At 42.0% G+C, this 20,409-nt stretch overlaps 3 protein-coding genes and 1 long non-coding RNA gene across 5 annotated transcripts; 1 reads left to right on the plus strand and 3 right to left on the minus strand.

The window, feature by feature from the left end:
• Positions 1 to 118: 118 nt before the first annotated feature.
• On the minus strand, positions 119 to 9,962 carry trappc14 (trafficking protein particle complex subunit 14). The gene is made up of 12 exons (XM_057026273.1): positions 9,326 to 9,962; positions 6,961 to 7,044; positions 6,507 to 6,636; positions 5,737 to 5,823; positions 5,257 to 5,374; positions 4,423 to 4,570; positions 4,041 to 4,102; positions 3,694 to 3,866; positions 3,481 to 3,620; positions 3,125 to 3,312; positions 2,027 to 2,191; positions 119 to 748 (listed from the first exon to the last, which is right to left on the minus strand). Exons 1-12 carry the CDS (start codon positions 9,749 to 9,751, stop codon positions 745 to 747), a joined length of 1,725 nt encoding a protein of 574 aa, XP_056882253.1. The 5' UTR covers positions 9,752 to 9,962; the 3' UTR covers positions 119 to 744.
• LOC130522196 (uncharacterized) lies at positions 9,469 to 10,408 on the plus strand. The gene is made up of 2 exons (XR_008949570.1): positions 9,469 to 9,688; positions 9,946 to 10,408. It is a non-coding gene; the product is annotated as an uncharacterized LOC130522196 (long non-coding RNA).
• Positions 10,406 to 16,989, minus strand: gal3st4 (galactose-3-O-sulfotransferase 4). Of its 2 annotated transcripts, XM_057026275.1 has the most exons (5): positions 16,747 to 16,989; positions 15,669 to 15,785; positions 14,838 to 15,135; positions 13,119 to 14,043; positions 10,406 to 11,818 (listed from the first exon to the last, which is right to left on the minus strand). In XM_057026275.1, the coding sequence occupies exons 1-5, from the start codon at positions 16,767 to 16,769 to the stop codon at positions 11,706 to 11,708; spliced, it is 1,476 nt and encodes a 491-aa protein (XP_056882255.1). In that variant the 5' UTR covers positions 16,770 to 16,989; the 3' UTR covers positions 10,406 to 11,705. The 2 variants fall into 2 exon arrangements, with proteins under 2 accessions (XP_056882255.1, XP_056882254.1); XM_057026274.1 differs by having other exon boundaries at positions 10,406 to 14,043; positions 16,747 to 16,988.
• A 1,850-nt stretch (positions 16,990 to 18,839) lies between these two features.
• mblac1 (metallo-beta-lactamase domain containing 1) lies at positions 18,840 to 20,082 on the minus strand. Its single transcript, XM_057026280.1, has 2 exons — positions 19,550 to 20,082; positions 18,840 to 19,215 (listed from the first exon to the last, which is right to left on the minus strand). Exons 1-2 carry the CDS (start codon positions 19,958 to 19,960, stop codon positions 18,973 to 18,975), a joined length of 654 nt encoding a protein of 217 aa, XP_056882260.1. The 5' UTR covers positions 19,961 to 20,082; the 3' UTR covers positions 18,840 to 18,972.
• Between the last annotated feature and the right edge of the window lie 327 nt (positions 20,083 to 20,409).

Raw genomic sequence — 20,409 nt, forward strand, 5'->3', positions numbered from 1 at the left:
CTTGGTCTTTCTATGAGCTCTAATAAGAATAATAATAATAATAAAATGGGTGATTTTATATTAAAAACACCATCGCATCAAAATAAAAGAGAACTGAAATCATATTAAACATAGATAATATTGATCATAATCCAGTTTTATTACATCATCTCATGTCATAATACATTAATACGTAATTCAAGAAAAGTATGCTGAAATAAGGACAGGGGTGATGTGGTCCTTTGAGCAAATGAACCAAATATTATTTTATCAAGTACATCAGAGAGTTTCAGGAAATCCCGTCACATTTGGATTGAAATGCACAACAGAATCTGTAGCACGGAGCTATTTAGTATTTAATTTAGGAACCCTTAAAAAACCCTAAAAAGATAATGCATCTCAAGTGGTCCGTGCTTTCAAATTACTTTTAAAAAAGAGCTGCCAAAGTGTTAAATAGGAAAAATACAAATAATATTAATAATAACAATAATCCATAAAACAAATGAGACAGCAACAATAGACAGAGACAAGTGAAGCGAAGGAGAGTTGGAAGAATTAAAAAGAGGAAAGATACTGATTTTATAAGGATACAATTCTTATTTCCCAAAGGTCACAGGCGACCAGCGAAGGGCAGCAAAGTCTGATAATAAAAAACCCAACAGGTGTTGAGCTTTGACGTCATTGAAATGCTAAACCACTGTTGTTGACTGTAGCTGCAGCTTTAACTTCAACAAAACAGTCGATATGAAATCTTTTCACTCCAGTTTATCTGTAGGAAGAAGAGAGATTTAGCTACTGTCAAGCTACCGCTACCTATTAACTGTGTAGATTAACTACAACTCAACAGTAGAATCGTATTTGTGTGGTTTTCGCTGCATCTTCGACAATTTGGAAGGAGATGGAAGATACCGATCTGGAGAATGCTGCTAGCTCCCTCTCCGCCCACCCCAACGTCTAGTCCAGGGGTCGGCAACCCGCGGCTCTGGAGCCACATGCGGCTCTTTGGCGCCGCCCTAGTGGCTCCATGGAGCTTTTTCAAAAATATGAAAATGGAAATTGTTTTAATATAATTTCTGTAGGAGGAAAAACGTCACAAATATTCTATTCTATAAGTTTTCCAATGCTGTATACATGCTGTGTATAATAAATATTTAATTTCAACATCTTATTATAATGGAAGTTAAACTTAAAGCGCCATCGTACAGCAGAGCGGCCACGTGGAGCGTCATTCTCTGCAAGATGCTGCAGGGAAAATAAACATTTCATCATGAACGCTCATTATGTATTTGTAGCCTACTTCTCATATTGATAGTAAGCTAAAATGGCTAATATAGACACTTACAGCATGTGTTGCCTTTATTATAAGCCCTATATAAGGCTTTTAATTTTTTGCGGCTCCAGGCAGATTTGTATCTTGTTTTTATGGTCCAATATGGCTCTTCCAACATGTTGGGTTGCCGACCCCTGGTCTAGTCCGACACATCGGGTTGATTAAACCAGTAGGAGATCTCACTCACTGTTTTTGGGATGTCAGCGGAGGTGTTTATTATTATTATTATAAGCTGAAACGACTGCAATGCCGCCAGCTCACCGACGTGATCGTGCGATTGCGCTAGCATTTTCCCGCCAAGCTATGCACCTCTTTATACATAATTAATTATTTTGGCAAAAAAACCCGAAAACAAGCAATTGTTGACTTAAGGAGATTTTTCTCGCAAATTGTTAGCCAGATGTCATGAGAGGACATTTATAACTCTGATCCCCGTTGGCCCCCTACTGTCCGAAAACGCTCCTAAACCTGCGCACTCCCTGAAATGTTCCAACCAATCAGAGGGCAGGAGTGGGGTTATGAAACAATTACATTTCAAGCTGGTAAAGGGGCGGGGCCAGACGGTTTTGTTAGGCTAGCCTTGAGGAGGGAACTCCACACCCATTCTGACCCAGAACGTGGAGGAAAACATCAATTTGCAGCAGTAGCAAGTTATGATTTCTATGCTAAACGTAAAAAAAAACAACCACCCTATTACTTTTTGTAATGTTTTCTTACCTCTTGTGAGCCCCTGAGATTGTTTTCAGAACTAACACTTTACATTCTCTTTTGGCTACTTTGCCTAGTAAAGCAGCGGTAGAGGTAAATTGTGGCTCTGGCATTCTGTTCTCTGGGGCTCCTCCAGGGGACATGATGGACGGATACGCTGCCTCACTGCTGGTCCTGATACAACATAAAAATATCATGTGTCACTCAATGTAACTCATGATATGTATTCAACTTACGTAATTCACTATTGTTGATCACAATACAGGAACTAACTAGAAGCAGTGATCAGATTATGTACATGCCTCAAAAGAAAGAAACCATTTATATGATTAAAAGTTGCATCAGCGATTCTGTGCAAACTCATAATTACTCACGTACAGCAGATCTGTCCTTAGCAATTGTCAGCAGCTTCTTACGAGAGGACAACTGTGGCCACCAACTGTCCATAAAGGCCCAGACAAACATCGCACACTGTTACCAACCCACCCGCTCCCCAAAATTAAGTTGTCCACCCATTTAGAGGGCAGGACTGGGGGTTCTCAGCATGTCTGAAGGGGATCAGACGGCTGTGTTTTCATTAGAGAACGTTATGCTTTTTGTTTAAAATCGCTGATACAACCTAAAATAAAAGACAAGGAAACACAATAGAATACCAAAAGTGTAGAGTAACAAATATTTAGATACTAACAAAGTCTATAGTGAAGATACGCTTTCATCAATGTATAAAGTTTAGTTTGAACCTGTAGCCTCGATTCAGTTGAGTCAGTACCGAACGCGTGCACACATCCAACTTTTACAGCCCGACAGCAGCAACGTTGTTGTGAAGAAGTGCCTGAAGGGTTATTTATTAAAAGGTAATCTCTGCTATCTTTGTGAATGGCCCCTTTCCACTGCACATTTTATTACCATGAATTTATTTACCCAGGTAAAAACAACACCTGCTCACGTGTTTGCCTGGAAAATGCTCTGGAAAATGTCCAGCTGAATTTTGTTTTCAGCAAATGTGTTCAAACGTCAGTGGACCTTGTCCTCTGTCAATCTCTCCTCTTGCTGCAGCTCCAAAATGAGTAAAGGTGCAACCTACGCCGTCACCCTGGTCTCTCCTACCTGGTATAGAGTGGCTTTTCTTTCTGGTGCGAAAAGGTGTGAGATCTGCCAAGATTGTGCATTTCCTGCTGTCCTTGGATTGTAGAGTTAGACAATAACGGATAGTTCCTCACTGGTAAGACGCCCGTCGTGGGAGAAGAGAACGGGGATGCATTGAACTGGAGTTTCAGTTTCATGTTCTTGCTTAACTGCAGTGGAAAGACAGAAATAGACACGTTGAAAATGCATTTCCAGCTTTGTGCTACATGTTTGTTCTGTCTTGTACACCACCAGTGTTTATTTACATATCCTTACATGAGAATAACACTAGCTTACAGAGATGGAGCACAGTGAAACCACATTATTTTCTGTGGTACCTCAAAGAGTCCAGTCCTGAGGATCTGGAAGACCACCGTGAAGGAAAGCATGGATCCTTTCCTACACCAGCCCAGGTGATTGGAGGGCGACTGGCACACCACTACAGCCATCCTCGGATCCTGCTTTCGTCCTCTCTGGGCTGATTTTATTACATTAGTTAACGTGTACGACAAAGCATGTCTAAGTTTAGTATGTCTAAACGTTCGACTCACCCTCAGTATTCCAGATAAGATGGACAGCCAGGAAATCCTCCAAGTTGTTCCGCAGTGTGTATTTAACCCGGAACTGTTCCAGAGGCCTGACAACACTGGAGCAGGAAGCCGTCATAATCAGACCAGGACGATCCAAGCAAATGCTGGGCAGCACGTAAAACGCGCGGATGTACCTGAACGGAAAGCAAATCGGCACGTTAGGTTCTATTTATTAACCTTGAAGGCTACTGATGATGACTATTATGAAGACTATTGTGTACCATCGTATGACAGCTGGTAAACAAATACAATAAACTATTTATTGTAAGTAGCATCTAAATTAGGAATGTTTAAACAGAGGACGTTACCTTGTACAAGGCAAAGTTGGGGCGTACCACTGTATGACAGCTACCAATGGGATTTCCATACCCTACAAATATGGACACAGGACATATATTTGGACATACTCAGGACATACTATTTGGATTCTTCAAAATGCGCCAAAAAGCCCCCTTCAAAGTCAAATGAAAAATAAAGTCAAAGATTTTAATGGTCTTATGCTGATGAAGCTAACCTGATCAAAGGGGCACAAAATTATCCGTTGAGGGTCCTTCTGCAGCAAAAGTCACTTTTATTTTGGAATTTCCAATTGAAATAATTCTTAATTATCAGATTGTGGGGAAAAAACATGCAAATGTGGCGATTGTGACAGTGACCAAGTGGAGCAAGACAAAGATATCATCTTCTTACCACACTAGAGTCTTCTTCTCCTTGGTCTTGGAGCTGTAGCTGGAACAGGAAGTTCTGCTCCTCCAGGGCACTTAGCACACTTGGTAAAGGTGATGCCTCACTTTTTATGCGATAAAATGTAGCCATGGTGACCTCCGCTGTTTTGTGGCTAAGAGGGACGAGAAAACATTTTAATGCGTTAATAGGCGGTCAATAAACTCATCCGCTGGACCAGGACCCAACAACTTCTCAAAAAGCCCAACTCGCTGATGGATGGATGGATGGGTGGATGGATGGATGGATGGATGGATGGATGGATGGATGGGTGGATGGATGGATGGATGGATGGATGAAATAATGTGGTGCTTCCATGGGAATGTATTTTTAGAATATACATTAGGTGTGTTTCCACTGCAGAAACTTCAGGGCAGTTGGTGTGTGTCTCCACAGCAGGAACCTGGCCATGGCCATTAACAGGAACTTTTATGGGGGCCTAACTGAGTCCCTCCACCAGAGGAGGTACTGAGATCGGCCCTGAGAAACTCCTGGGTGGGCCTTGAGGTTAACCCCCCACTGACTGACTAAACCTGGAGCAGGATGAGAGGCAGAACCCAGAAGAGGAGCGTTAGCCTGGCAGACGCCACTTCCTCTCGTTCATAGCATCCACCATCATGTTGTTCGGTAATTTAGTATCACAACACGACAGGTGCCGTTTACCTCACCCGGGCCCTGGAACCCCCCCCCCATAGTGACAGTGGCAAGCTGATGATTATTCCTGCTTTAATGCATCACCTTTGAGAAGAAAATGCTTTATTGCACCACATCAGGCATCGCAGTGGCTGCATAGCTACTTACCAAACATTATCAACAATGAGGACGGAGCCATCAGGCATCATTGGCAGGAATGATGAGTTATAGTTGGGAATGATCTTCGTGTCTCTGACACAAACCTCCTGAGAGCTGCAGTTCAAAACTAAGTGAAAGGCGTGAAAAAGATGTGTGACTAAAAAAGACATGAGCTACAGCACATCAACTGTATCTGTCTGCAACGTCGGTTTTAATATGGTTCAAATAGAGATTTTTGAATAATTATGCAGCATTTTGATACTCTTTTGAAGCTTAATATTTCATTTTAATGCGATGATTAATTTTTTAAAAATGCATGACAGCAAATATTTAAATAACCCCTGACTACATCAGTGACATTAATTACCCGACAGTAAGCATCAATAATTCATTTGTTTCTTCATACATTCATAATCAGGATGTCCAGATGATTGCCTGCAGTTCAGTGTGTGTGTGTGTGTGTGTGTGTGTGTGTGTGTGTGAGACAACCTTTGAGGAGAATCAGATGTTTTCCAGAGACAGTAATCTGTTGGCACTGGACACTTGGAGGGGCAACAACATTCAGGATTGTGCTGACTGGGAACCACAACACAAACAGTGGTAAAAAGCTGGAAAACTCACCTCTGCTTACGTTAGAAAAATCAATTACATTAATTTCTATGTTGTGTCTAATTAATTGTGTCATTAATTTCTATGTCTATTTCTATGTTGTATTCTATTAAAGCCATGCAGCCTTAAGATTGGTCCACACCTGAGTGTCTGTATTCAATGTCAAAATAGATCTTAAAGGCAGACTAGAACTACGTTAGCTGACAAAACATGGGAAAAGACATCTACTGGCTTCAGAAACAAACAGCAATCCATTCATGCCTGGAGTTGTGGAGATTTAAAGGAATCAGTTGGACTTCAGCCTCCTTGGGGAATTTATTGAACACATCTCAGCTTCAGTTTCCACATGAAACAACTTGGTTGCCATTTAAATTCCCAAGTTATGAGGACATGTAGAGTTTAATCCCACGATACTCATCGTGTGTGTGTCTTGTGTTTGTCCATGTTGCTTGCACGTGTGTAGAATTCCAATAAATGCTGTGTCTCCACACTAGGGTAAACGTGCTGTTCCGCTCCTACCCTGCCAACAATTTGTTATGACTACTATAAACAGTTTTCCCAGAATGAGAACTCCGCCCCAGCTAAGAAGAGGAAAAACAGTCCTGATTATGAAGGATTATATACGTGTGTGTGTGTGTGTGTGTGTGTACCCTGTGTCTTAAAGGTGCTGAGGTCTTGTCTGAAGATGTGTGTCGGGCTTCTGAGTTGAAGAAGAGTTGTGTAACCATGTTCTTTCACGTCATCATCCTCCACCTCCTGCCTCCACACGGTCGCTGTGATCTGATAGAACAGGAAGGGACACAAGCGCTGTTTAGGAATTGCCTGGTGTAAATCCACCCATCTTCTTCAGCTTTATCCCCTTTAACAGGGTGGCGGCTTGAAGCCTGTCCCTGTTGTCCCCTATTGTCCAGGACCAGTCCCCGGGTCATCCCAGGGGCTAACATAAGAAAACCACTCACACTCCAGCGCCAGTTTAGAATCACTAATTCTCTCATCACTCGGTCGTCTGAATTGTGGGAGGAAGCCAGAGTACTTGGACATGCAGAGAACATGCGACAAATCCCGGACATTTAAGATAATTCTATGAAGCTAGATGTTTCTGACCTTGGCTTTGAGTGTGCTGGCTGGCAGCTTGTCCAAAGAGACAGTGAGGCAGAAAATCAGCTGATCGTCCAACACCAGAGGAGCCTGTAAACACGCAGGTCAATCATAGAAACAACAATGATCTGAATTTGTGGAAATAAAAATGATTATATTGGAGTGATTCCTGGAGTGAAGCCCAATAAGATGTCATATTTGAGAGTTCCCTGACAGCATGAGGGAACAGGGATGTTGGGATGTCTTTGGGAAAATAACAAACCTCAAGAAATCTTTATAAATTGTCCCCTCCCCTAATTGGTTCAGAATCCCAATCCTGCCCTCTGATTGGTTGGAACACTTTGGGTAAATTCGGTGTGTGAACATACACTTCGTGCATGTTTCCTGTTGCCCCGATGAACAGGAGGAGGCCACGGTGACCTGAGGACCTCACATGAGATAAGCTGCTGACAATATTTGAGGAATGATCTCCCACAAGTGAACGATTGTTTTTTTTAAAACAAATAATTGCCGATAGAAACTTTTAACTGCAAGAACCTACTTGAGATTAAAAACCTCTTTTTCAAGGGAGCCATGGCAATATCAGTCACAAACTGACACCATTAAAACACAAGCAAAACAAATAAAAAGAAAACAATGTAATTTAACAGATTATGGAACCCGCCATTTTGATCCTAAAGCACATCATAAAATGAATTCCGTTTCCAGTCTTTCTGCAGCATCTTCGATGCAACGAGTGCAGAGAGATTATCGGATTCTCTCCCGAGAAAGAGACAAATGATGTGAGCAGAGAGTTCAGCACCTCCCCGTGCAATTAAGCTACAAATGGAGATACAGTAGATGGCAAATCACATGGAAATCCTCCGACTTTCAGGACTATGTGGAGTTTATCATATAGACAACACGTGCCTGGCTATTTTGGAAAGACGCTTGATGAGGCTCAGTTACTGGCAAAAATGCAATGGTCAGCAGGAGTTTGGCGCCTGTAAAGGCATCTGAAAACGGACACTACATGTTGGCAGCTGGACAAGAATAGTTCCCTGCTCAGGCTGGGGATGTCACCATTTTAGAAGAGCTCAGTGTGTTATATACGTACGCTGTCAGAATTTTCCCTACAGAGAGGCATTTTTCTGATGTACACCTGTACTGGAGTTTTGCTGTCTCCATATAAACTTACTTCCCGATCAGTGTTTTGTGGTTGTTTCACTTTAAAAGCATCTAGAGTGCTATTTGAGCAAAATCTTCCACAACACAGTAGACAGCGTATTGCCCAAATCCATCAGGATGCATTTTCTCCGCCGACTCAGAGTGTTTGGTGTGTGTGTGTGTGTGTGTTGTGGGACTATTATGTTGATTTTCTACACTGAACCCAAGTGGGGAAGGAGGTACAGCGTTCCCCTATGAGTTCCTCTATGAGTTCCTCTATGTAAACACAACAGATACAAACACATCATGTCAGTAAAGCTCATAAATAATCTCTAACCCTTTACTCTACTGCAGATTTTCCCAAAAAATAAGTTACAGAAACAAGACTTGTTGTTGTATGAGAAGAAAACCCTGTTTTTAAAATAGAAGTGAGCTTTACCTTCAGATTCTTGACAGGTTTCTCTACGTAGTTCTCGAAAGTGAAGGCGTCATTAATCAAGACACTCAGAACCTGTGAACCACCTCTATTATATAACATGTGCGTAGCTGTCGCTACTTCTTTAGACAATGCATATCATAAATATTTCTTATTGGTTTACTGAGCATTTTAGTGGAAAAATAAATCTCTTGCGCATAATTGTAGGTTCTCACTGCTTCGAGGAGCAAATAGGAAAACTGGACACAACCAGCTCACCTGAGGGCCCACGCAAGGGTCCAGTTGTAAAAAAAAAAAACATTTATGAAAAAGCAATAATTTCTTTACAACAGTAATTTCCTTACTTATTCTGTAGGTCAGTGTTGTGGTGATGTCATTTACATTTTATTCCTGCAAGGTTTTTTGTGCTTTTCTAACTCCCCCATTCTGTATCTACCTACAGGTATCCCTGTCCCCATAGCTGCACTCTGACCTGCTGACCTCTGACCCCACTGACCCACGCAGCTTTAGAAATGCAACATCTGTATAATTACTGCACCTGCGTGTAAGGCGTGCACAAAATATGAGTTTCACTCGGTATTCTCACTATTTCTGGATCGCTTTCACATTATTTTAACAGTCAAACCAGGCCAAGATGCGTGCGACACACACATAAACGCGTGAACGGATGAATGAGAGTATTTCCAGGAAAACTTGAAACAAATTCAAGCCGGTTTAAAATCTTTGGGGGCACACGGCATCCATGGCTCTCACGTGCCTTTTCGAATATACTTATTTTATCTTTCCTACCTTGAGCAGCTCGTTGCGGTTCTGGCGCCTGTCCGGTGCCGAGCTGTGAACCAGCGCCACCCCGCACTCTCTGAAGGGGCTCCCGCTGTCTCCTGCACCAGCGGCCAGGTTCCACGTCCCGGGTTCGCCGTGACCGGCCGGATCTCCCGCGCCGTCATCCTCGCGGCTCCGGGGGTCTCCCTGACAACGACCCTCGGCGATGCACGCGCTCGCCTGAGCGGAAAGAGAAGTCGCGAGGTCCTTCAACGGTCCGTGGCGGTCAGCACCATCCGGCTGTTTCCGGAACCGCAGCACCAACAGAAACTGAACAGTCTCTCCGAGATAAAGATGGTCCCGTCGGGGTAGACTTGCATATTCCTCCAGGTCTGATAAACTCGATACCGGAGCGGAGGGGAAATACATGAAATAATCGCATGGCAGTTCCATTACTCACATATGCCGTTACCATCTGCAATGTGTAATGTGTAAAAAAAAATAAAAAAACAACTCTATGATTGCGTCAGTCGTTTGCGACAGGTGCAAACACACAGTACAACTATATTGTTTCTATGTGTAAATGATAACTCGAAAGTGACTTTCCTTTGAACGATACTGCACTTTTACTTCTCTTCCGTTCACAGGTGACAGGCAAACAGGAAGTAGAAGTGATCCCCCACGCGGATCTGCCGCGCGCAAACAGGAAGATCAAAGTTAGACCCGCAGCAAGACTGAACGATGAATGAAGATAAAATCATTTAAAGTGTTACGAATGCAGGTTTTATAGAAATACAAGACAGTGCGTGCAGGGAGGATACTCAGAAGATATTCTTTTACATTCATAGAAACCTTCATGTTTCCTAGTTAATAAGTCTTTTCTGCTGTTTCAATTTTCTTGGTCAAGTCATAACATTCCATTTTTCATTTTTGAGAAAGAGCCCACGACTACTGAATCCCACAAGTAGAGAATTTTCCATCACTTCTCAGATCTATACTTGACACATTTAAACACAAATCTAGACGAATATTTGTCCAGCTGCTGTGTCACCAGTATCCCCCCAGTGTCTTTAGAACACAAACCAACAAAATAAATAAAAACACAACTCATGTTTAGAACTTTTATTTTATACAAGAAATAAATTGTCCACTGGAGGTCCACAAAATGATCTAATCCACATTTCAACAAAATTAATTTCAAGTATGTTCCAAGGTTGTTTTCTGCCTGACCCATCAAAATTTGAATTATCTTACGAACACTGAACATGAAAATACGCCCTGCAGTCCAGCTTTGCTAAGATGGTGGAAAAAATGTGAAGGTGGCTCAAATGTAACGAACGCTGTGTACCAGAGATTCTTCCGAGCTTGAGTCCCAGGCGCAACATTTATTCTTACATTCTTACACCCAAGGAAACATGTATTTATGTAACACATGTAATACTAGCAACAAGCTAAAATAAGCTGCAGTACCATACAAAAATGTATATATTATTCTTCATAACAATGACAGCAAAAATAATTAGACCATGACAATATGAGACATGTAAGTTAACCACAATGTTTTCTTTCTTTTTTAGTACCTATCAACAGAAATAATCTTTTCATGAACCAGAATTATAAGGAGAGAATAATGTGTATACACGGCGTATAAACCTATGCTTTCTCAACCTTAACAACCAACTGCATTTCAGTTATTCTCATCACCTCGGGCAACAACGGAGCAACATGATGACGTTCTTGTTCAAGACGTTGGTTTGGGAGATTCACAGGCAGCTCAAAAAAACTGTAAAGAATTTTAAATGACTACTCGGGATCACAATTTGGTTGTGCTGGTGACAGTTTAGGCTTGTAGTGTCAAAATGGTCGTAACCATGAGTCTGTCATGAAGAACAATAAATGATAAGCTGAAATAAATGATAGCCTGTCGCCGTACCATTTATACCATGGTAAAACAATAATTAATGTTAATTTTCCATTACATATTGTTTTTAAAGTAGTTAATGGCATAAAATATCAAAAGTAAAGTAGAAAGAAAAGGATTAAAGATACGGTTACGTATGAAATCACCTACTATTACCTGAGTAATTAATGTCCTGAACTGATGATCTGTTTAATATTTGAAAACTAAACACAAGCAATTTATGGCAAAACCAAAAGTGACTTTAAAAAAAAAAAAAAAAAATTGATGACGATATAATGTTAAATTATACATAATCATCCCAATTTCTAGTATGATCCTAATGTCTGAATAAGAGTATAAAATATTTTCACACAGTTATACTGTGTAAGTAGTTACTGTACAGGTCAATATGTCAGATTCTTAAATTCTGTAAAACTTGTTTTTCTCCAGCTTGGACAGTGTTTTTGTACCGTTCCTTAAAGCAGTGAAAGTTTTAAAACAACCCATTTAGTGTGAAAACCTAAAGTGATACCTTTCCATCAAGAGCTGCGGACTCCTTTTCAAAAAGGTCCTTTTAAGTTCGGTCGCCAAAGTAAACTGAAAGTGTCTGTGAGTTGCATCTAAGATAAAAGAGAAACCTAATTTAGTGTTGGTCAGGGAAATAAAAGACATCGAGAGTGTTTTAAATGACACTACTCTTAAATCTGATGAATGAATGTAACGTCCTATAACGTAAATAGCTTGTGAAGTAAACACAATTATAACAATTCTAAAGCTCCCTCCTTCAAAACACAGTGTTTTACTGCACAGTATTAGTACAGATATATACAACTGAATTTTTAACATTAGACAATGAGAATAACTGGCGAGCAAATTTAACTTGTGTCTACATTATTTGAGTTTTGCTTTGCCATCTCTTTCTTTCATTGATCACACTTCCAATGTTGCTATTTCACCAGCAATCCAAACAAAAGTTTTCTGCAGTATTTTCTTGTAGTTTCCATGAGAACCTAACAGAGTCACCAGTTATCAAAATATTGCACCATTTCACATGAAAATGTAGGACATTAAAAAAAAAGAACATCTTCATGCATTGAATCCAGCGAAAGTCAGTCACCATTTAAGGAGCAAAAATGTTTAGAATCAAACAAACTAATAAAGACTATAATAACTATTTGTCAACAGAAGGGGAAGTTAGCCACTTCCTTCAACAACCCAGAAAAGACAGAGCCAAAGCTAATCTAATCAGGAGGGCTTTTTCTTCCACACTGTCAGGGTGTTAAGATCCTCATATACACTCAGATGTGGGATAAGGACCTTCAGTTAATTGCATTCTGCCATCTCATTCTAAATCTACTCAGGGAGCCTTCAAAATTGGACCTGAGGAGGTGGCGAAAGCAGGCTTTTCTGTGTCCGTTGCCAGAAATACAGTCTGTGAGCATCAACAATACCTTATGCTTGCTTTCTTTTGAGAACAAGTACGCAGCAATGCAACCATAACGTCACCCCAGGCATACAGAGGGCTCAGGTCCATATGAGTCAGGTAAAATTGTTGTAAGAAAATATTAATAAAAAAAGAAAAACATGTAGAAGGGCCCAGACAAAGACCTTTTTATCCTCATGTAAGTGTAAATTACACTTGGCTCAGCTTTGAAAATTATTAGTATACATATTCAAATACTCATACTAAAGGACTGGATATCTCAAACTACAGGAGGAGGAGTTAGTGTGAGACGCGCCACAGCAGCGTGGGACTCGACTTCCTGTTTTCTTGACGCTGCATCAAAGTCTGGTTGTTTCTTAATAAATGGCTTCTGTCCCAATCTCTCTGCGGCTCCAGCATCTTTCTCTCAGGAGCATCTCCCCCCAACACTCTCTCTCCTGTCCTGGACAAATCTGGTCTAAAAACAGAGCTCTTACCTGCTTCCGGCGCGCCCTGCGGCGGCTGTGCTTGGGCGGCCGGAGCCCGCGGGAACTGTTTAGCGTCCAACAAATCTTTGTACTGGATCTCTGGCCTGATCATTCTGAGACAGGCGGCTCTGGTGACGGCGTCCAGCCCCGGCTGGAGCTCATATCCCAGTATCTTAATTAATCCACTTTGGAACGGCCGAATGCTCTTGTCTCGAATCCGGTGAGCCTCGACGGGCTTCCCGCCATCCTTCAGGCACACACGGGCCAGCTCTTCCCGCCGCGTCCTCAGAATAGCCACCTCCTCCTCCATCTTGGCGTGACCAAACTTGGTAACTTCTTCCCAGAAAGTTTGGTTGAAGGCTTTGTATACGTACCAATCTAAGGCATTCCATCGCCGCAGTTTCTCCCTCTGCTCCTCTGTTAAGGACATATTGGGCAGCGCCTTGAATTGGGGGATCCCCCCTCTGTTTCCCACAATGGCTATGTCAGCTGCTCTGCCCACCCAACTCCCGCTCGTCCTGCCGGTGTTACTGGGCTTCTGCTGCCGAGCATTGAGGCTGAACGACACGACGGCGTCCAGGGGCCAGCAGAGGGCGTGTCGCAGCAGGATCATCGACTGGTCAAAGTACTCGGACACAAGGATCAGCTTGAACGTCTGGCGGATCATGGCCACCCCGTGCTTGGCCAGTGCTACGGAGAAATTAATATTGTGATCCATCCCGAAGTCGAACCACAGCAGGTTGCGAGCGTAGTGGTTATTGCGGAGGCGAGGGTCGTAGTACTTCATCGGGTCGTCGGCAAAGTCCCCCAGTCCTTTGGTTTTGCGGAAGGCAGGCGCTACCTCTTTGTAATAAGCGAAGGAAGACTCAGCCAGAGCAACTGGGTCCCTGATGATGGAGAAGTAGAACGTGTCTGCAGGCATCACTTTCTCGACCTAATAATGAGGAAAAAACACTTAGAAACAGGAAGTTGCCCTGTTTTTTCGCGAGTTTTCAGGGCGCTGTGAAGGGAAAATTTGTCCCCCACATTTCACATGACAGAAAACAAAGCCCTTTAGATCCCCTTGAAATTAAGGTATCTTAAAATGCCATTTATTTTTAACAGCGTGCGGATTAAGTGGATTTGATTAATTAAGGAGAAGATTTCCCACAGATTAGGATTAACCTAAATATACAAAGCATCGCCTTTGAACATACGGGTGCTCGGTGTGTGTAGGTAACTTGTCGGGGCTTTAGTGGCCAGGACACACGAAGGAAGAATATTGTCAATTTCAACACGGTTCAAGTGGCTAAATAAAGATTACATAAATAAATATAGACGCCGGGTCTACAGCTGTCAAGGATATCACAAGAGATTTAATTTATTTATCTGAATTTTTAGTCCAATGTGGAGGGTGAGCTATACTTAAGAACACTTAAAGATAAAACTTTAAATGCAACAACTTTAAATAATCACTTTGCAGAGTAAGAATTTTAGTTCTTTCCAAGACATTTACTCTGAAATACTATATATTTAAAGGTGCTTGATTAGACCAAGTGGTGTGTGTGTGTTAAAAAAATCTCTCTTTTTATATATATATATATATATATATATATATATATAGAGAGAGAGAGAGAGAGAGAGAGAGAGAGAGAGAGAGAGAGAGAGAGAGAGAGAGAGAGAAGAGAGAGAGAGAGAGAGCATCCACATCCTCTGTGACGCTTTAATCTGTTCTTCTAAGTAACTCACCTCTGGTTTATAAAATCTCATGTGATTTCCCATGATGTGGAACTCCACAGCGTTTGGTCCTTGGTAACCTTTGACCCTGTGAGCATTAAAAGGTAGCGGATAACCCAGCTGATAGCCCAGCGGAAGGGCAAAGCGAAGGTCGTGTTCCTCTCCGAAGCGGTACAACATGTTGAGCACCGTGCTGCTGGCGGTCTTGTGAGTCTTGAGGAACATGATGTGGTTGTGGGGTTGACAGGAGCCCAGGGAGGGCCCCTGAGCATCAGGGGACGAGAAGATGGAGCGAGTCACTGGATGGACACTGTTGGACAGCAGAGACACAAATATTTTCCCAATAAGCTACTTTTTAAGGGTTAAACAAGCAGACAATTTTCTTAACCGGTTTTGGATTGTTGTTGTTTTTTTAACTTTAATCACATCCTCTCAAAAGTCTTTTATCTTACTTCATTTTAATACATTTTATATAATCTGAACAATGAATTAATTAAAAAATGACATGATCTTTATAAAAAGAGACACGATGACTGCAGGGTTGGGGGTGCACGTGACCATTTGTCTTGTGCATATACTGTCACAAGATGCCCACAACCCCCCATCCAAGTGTGACACAATTTTACATGGTGGAAGGGGAATTTATTTTTTTTTACCACACATCGACGTCGCATCCAGTGCAGCGTGATATGTGCAGTGTTGCGAGCGCGTTATTTTAAACGGCTGATGTCAACGGCACAAATTGTAGTGCACGTCTGAGCCTCCGGTCATGCAGTGCTACTCCTACAAACAGCTTTGACGGCCCAACAGAAGTCAAAAGTGTATTCATCCAAAAAAAGGTACCTCTTGTTGAAGATGACCCCAAGCAACTGGCCAGCAAAGGCGAGGGCCACAAACAGGAGCAGCACCTTCCACATCCATACTGGACCCAGGCGAGCAGGCACCAGCCATCTTAACATTCTGGGAGGGAGAATGAAAACAAGAAGTGTGATGTGGAGATTGAGACACAAATGAAAGACAACTCATATTCAATAGTATCATTAAAGATATTCAAATGGAAGACAGCTTGTTACTGTAAATGTCACATACAGCTCTTCATACAGGTGTGTTGCTTTCCTCCCTTTACTGTATTTGGACCCGCAAATTGGATTTTCAGGGGCTAATTAGACCGAGCCCAAAGGTGCAGAAGTGTGTTCACATACGCACATGTACAGTGGATGATGTAAGGATTGTGTTTCTAATGTGTGAAAAGGGGCTTCGACCTGACCCCCATTGAGTGAGCGTGGAGACCCATAAATCTCCAAAAGGTTTAAGAAATGTAGGTCAGTGGAGTAAAACCAAACGGTATCATTCATTTAATTCAAAAACAGCCGTCTGTTCACATTTATATTGCTTTTGACGGACTTTTAATAAATAAGCGCGAAGGAATAAGCGGTTTTTACAGCTCAAGATACGTGTGCAGCGTTTGTGACCTGTCCTTGGTTTAAACCCAAGATCTCTTAGGTGGATCACTTTATCAGCAAAGTTGGCTGCAATAAGAAGATGAATCACAGTGCGCGTCAGCAAAGCGCGCATGGAAAACAGAAACCTACAGGAGCAGGCAGATGGACGTGATCAATAAACCATCGGTGGGCACCACCCAGTTACCTCCGCCATAATGAAAGAAGTGGCTCGCATGGTTTTCACTTTGAGCCGCACAAGCAGCGTGAAAGGCATCATATAGATCGCGCCATTCAGCAGATACATTGACAAAGGACCGTCATGTAGGCGACCGGAGAACGCACAGGAACGATACAGCCTCAATCACTGCAGTGCAGTCGCCCGGAGCCCGCTGGGTTCCTGGAAGACCTCCATTCCAGACCCCCCCACCCCCCATCGTTATTCCCTATTCTGATGGCTTCATCTAGCTAGCTACCGTTACCTGGCTCTCCGTCTGAGCAGCATAGCTTTGTCCCCGGGCTGGGATCGGCGGCGGGGGTGTAGTTATGCAGTTGCGGAGAGCTCGGAGCATCTCGAGCGATATAAACGCAACCGCTCCCGCACGGGTTCGGCTCGGGCCATGGAGTCTGGAGCGGTACCGGGAGTCTGTTTCAACTGGCCCAGGCTTTGTTCGAAATTATTCCGGATCCCCGAGTCCGAATCTTATTCTAGTAGCGTCAACCCAAGAAGGCACAAAGAGTCAGCGCCACGTGAAGTCGGGTAGGGAGGTTCCGGTCACTTCAAAAATAAAAGTCGTTTTCTGACGATCACTCCTCCAAAGTATGTTAATTTTTCGACTCGCTAATTTTGGTTATGGTGGCAAAAGTATTCTAAGATAGTTATATTGAGAACTGTGTGCTCTTATGTAGTGGTTTTTACGTCCGTGATACGCAAATTGATTGCGTTTCCGGTGAGTTTCGCTTCAGAAGTGCGAACTTGACAGACGAGCGTTGTCGTCACCGATGGTGTAAAGCAGCACCCAGAGATGGTCAGAGCAGACATGGGCTCCTCTGAGTCCCTGCCGAAAATGCTACCTTCCGTCACCTCAATTAGGATTTACACATGGGCGGATTCAGCATTTGCATTTCTAATTTGAATAGCAAGTCGGTCTAAACTGAAGGGTTTTGTAGAAAGTACAGATTGAAGAAAAAGGCCCGCTGTTTTTGAATCTAAGTGCAAAAACTTGTCTTACGTTCGTACAGTAAATAAGATACGCCTTTAAAATGTAAAATTTTCAGTGTTTGTTATTTAAAGGTGTTACTTTAGAATTATTTATTTTCCTTGAAAGAAATGACCAACTTGTTCCTTCCTAAATAGCTATATCTTTGCTATTACCTATAGGCTACTTTAGAATTTAACATCTTTGAACCTGGGAGTATTTTGGAGTAAACGGCACATTGTGTTTATATTTTTGTACATGTGGATACTGTTCACAAAGTACTGTTTATAAAATATCTATTTGACCAAGACGAAGGAGATGGTGGTGGATTTCAGAAAAAGCAAGTCCCCTCCTTCCCCAGTCCGCATTAGTGGGAAGGATGTGGAAATAGTCTCATCTTACAGGTTCCTGGGTGTTCAGCTGGACAATAAACTGGAGTGGTCCACAAACACCGCTGCTCTAAGGAACGGTACAGGAAGTCATTCTGCCGTCCGCCATCAGACTGTATAACTCATCCAAACCCAGCCAATAACAATAACTGTGTAATGTTTATGTTGTAATTTTATTCATATTTTATTCTATATTTATGTATATATTATATATATATATATATATGCTTATAATATGTATATATTATGTATATATTATATATATATGCTTGTAATATATGCTGTATATATGCTTACAACGTTCTAATCTTAACTGTATTTATTTATTCTGTTTCTATACTTTGTATAGGTTGCTATTACAATTCAATTTCCCCACGGGGATGAATAAAGTACATCTTAATCTTAATCTTATTTGAGCCATGAGGATTTAAATGTGATGATTTGACAGCAAACACGTGAAACAAACACGTTTGCCTGAAGTATTTACATAGTACTTGTAGTATTATAGTATTTATTATAGTAGTAGAGTATTTGTTGTGTTTACATATCCATCCCATTTCTGTTCTATTGCAGTGTTCTAATGTGTTAATTAAGCAGTAGTAAAATATTAGATACAGCACCGCTAGCTTTTTTAAGTTTCTTAAGTTTTTTTGCAAAATTGTTTCTATATTATCGATGTTATGCTGCTGCACCTGTGATTTATTTGTTTATTCTGGTTTAATATTTTACATTGTTTATTTCAGGCTGGAAATTTTTCAAAGCATTATGCTGCAACAGCCTCTTGAAACTGTCAATCATATAAGTTGTATGATATAAACATGTGTTTCCTTGCTGTTTCAGCGTGGAGAGAAGATGTTCCCGTTAAGGAAGCTGGATGCTCTAATCCCATCGATTGATGTAATCTGGTGGAGCCTGTAATGGATTAACCTGGCCCAGTTCGGTGAAAGCAGCAGGATCAGACTCAACCGAGGAAAAAGTTGGTAAAAGTTGGCAAAACCATCAGGAAACATTTTATTAGATGTCAGAAAATTCCCAGAAAATCTCTCAGGATTTATGTCAAGTAGAGTTGCCAAACTATCGCTTCCTTTTATAGAAGCCAGTCAGGAGCTTCAGGGTTGTCTCATTCGCTCCTGAGGACTCTGAATGGCAGGCCATGTCCTGGTACGATTATGTCAGCGCTCTGTAGGGCCTTCCGTCTGTTAACCTCCTGTAAAGCAGTGTCCATGCTCAGATCCTGCCAGCTTTCCTCGTCTTCGCAGCACTCAAATAGGTCCCCCGCGATCAATACAGTTCCACCTGATAACCCTTTGACCTGTACGCTAACATCCTGTCCCGTGTGACCAGGCGTGGGAACAACAGACACCTGTGGGAATGAGACAGTCAGAGAGGCCACTCCTTACTTGTTCAGCCTGTTTTGTAACTTACAATCCCTCTTTATACATTCACATGTTTGTTTTCATGGGAAGTTTTTCCCATGAATGCCACTGCCTCACCATCCCGCTAAAAGGGTTAAACAATGTAAAACGAATGAGAATTTGATCAAATTCATGTAGCAACATACTGTTGTGGTTTCTCGTTCAGAACTGTGGTTTCTTTACATTACAAACATTTAAAGGGTTAAAATATGGAAATTAAGTTTTGGTTTTTTTCTTTGTAAATTGGAACGTAGCTGAGGTGTGGGAATCAGAGTGACTTACGTATTCATCGATAGAGTAAGCTTGTCCCTCCGCCAGTTTATTTGGAAGGTACCTGTCCCCCTGATTGACATCGAACCCCACAATCGTCGTGGCCGAAGGGAAAAGGTTCAGATTTCCGACATGGTCCGAATGTCCGTGTGTGCCTATGACAAAGCTGACGTCAGCCGATTCTAAATCCTTCTCTTTTAACTTTATTTGGAGAAAGTCTCGGTCCCACGATCCGCCTGTATCGACCAGAATTGTCCTGGGTCCCGTAATTAGGCTGATTGTACAGTCGGCTCTAAACGTCCCATCAGTTTGAGGAAGACAGTATCCCACTTTAAGAATGGACACTGAATATGGCTGTCCGTGGAAGTCCTGTTCATGGAGGACGACGCGATGACAACACGCCTTGTTATTGTCTGTCGCCATGGCCGTGTGCCGATGGATTTTAGTAAACTTCACCACCAACAGAAGCCTCTTCTGTTAAATCTCCACATGTTTACCTTTACTTCCGCTCCAACGTCAGGTGGCTCGCGCAGATTTGTAGCGCATGCGCACATCGACTTTCGGCTTTCTTCTTCGGCGGTTGGCCAACAACTCATAGCTGCATTACCGCCGTCTTCTGGACGTATGGGGAACAGAATAGTCTACAAACTAAATTCTATTTCCAAGCCCCATTGCTTCACGTATTAAATCATTTTTGTCATGTCCATGCTTTTATCGAAAAACATTTTACAGGTGTCTGTGAAACCGCATTTTAATAAATTTTTGTTACTTGTGTTATCTTCTTTGTTGCATAAGACTAGCTTCATCAGTTGGCAGTGACTGTCCTCATTACAGCTAGGATAGATGGGGTCTGACGTTTATGTTGAGTGCTT

Source organism: Takifugu flavidus, chromosome 3 (assembly GCF_003711565.1).
Source record: "Takifugu flavidus isolate HTHZ2018 chromosome 3, ASM371156v2, whole genome shotgun sequence".
In the NCBI taxonomy this organism is placed as follows: Eukaryota; Metazoa; Chordata; class Actinopteri; order Tetraodontiformes; family Tetraodontidae; genus Takifugu; species Takifugu flavidus.

What these genes read in the sequence shown, in the direction of transcription:
- trappc14 (XM_057026273.1), bottom strand. Translation starts at nt 9,751, where the DNA reads ATGGAACTGCCATGCGATTATTTCATGTATTTCCCCTCCGCTCCGGTA. An exon ending in CCAGCACACTCAAAGCCAAG is followed by an intron (nt 6,637 to 6,960) that starts GTCAGAAACATC and finishes CTGTTCTATCAG; the next exon opens with ATCACAGCGACCGTGTGGAG. An exon ending in TCAGGACTGGACTCTTTGAG is followed by an intron (nt 3,313 to 3,480) that starts GTACCACAGAAA and finishes TTTCCACTGCAG; the next exon opens with TTAAGCAAGAACATGAAACT.
- gal3st4 (XM_057026274.1), bottom strand. Translation starts at nt 16,769, where the DNA reads ATGCTGCTCAGACGGAGAGCCAG. An exon ending in CTGCTCAGACGGAGAGCCAG is followed by an intron (nt 15,786 to 16,746) that starts GTAACGGTAGCT and finishes TCTCCCTCCCAG; the next exon opens with AATGTTAAGATGGCTGGTGC. An exon ending in GGGGTCATCTTCAACAAGAG is followed by an intron (nt 15,136 to 15,668) that starts GTACCTTTTTTT and finishes GCTGTCCAACAG; the next exon opens with TGTCCATCCAGTGACTCGCT.
- mblac1 (XM_057026280.1), bottom strand. Translation starts at nt 19,960, where the DNA reads ATGGCGACAGACAATAACAAGGCGTGTTGTCATCGCGTCGTCCTCCAT. An exon ending in CTTACTCTATCGATGAATAC is followed by an intron (nt 19,216 to 19,549) that starts GTAAGTCACTCT and finishes TCATTCCCACAG; the next exon opens with GTGTCTGTTGTTCCCACGCC.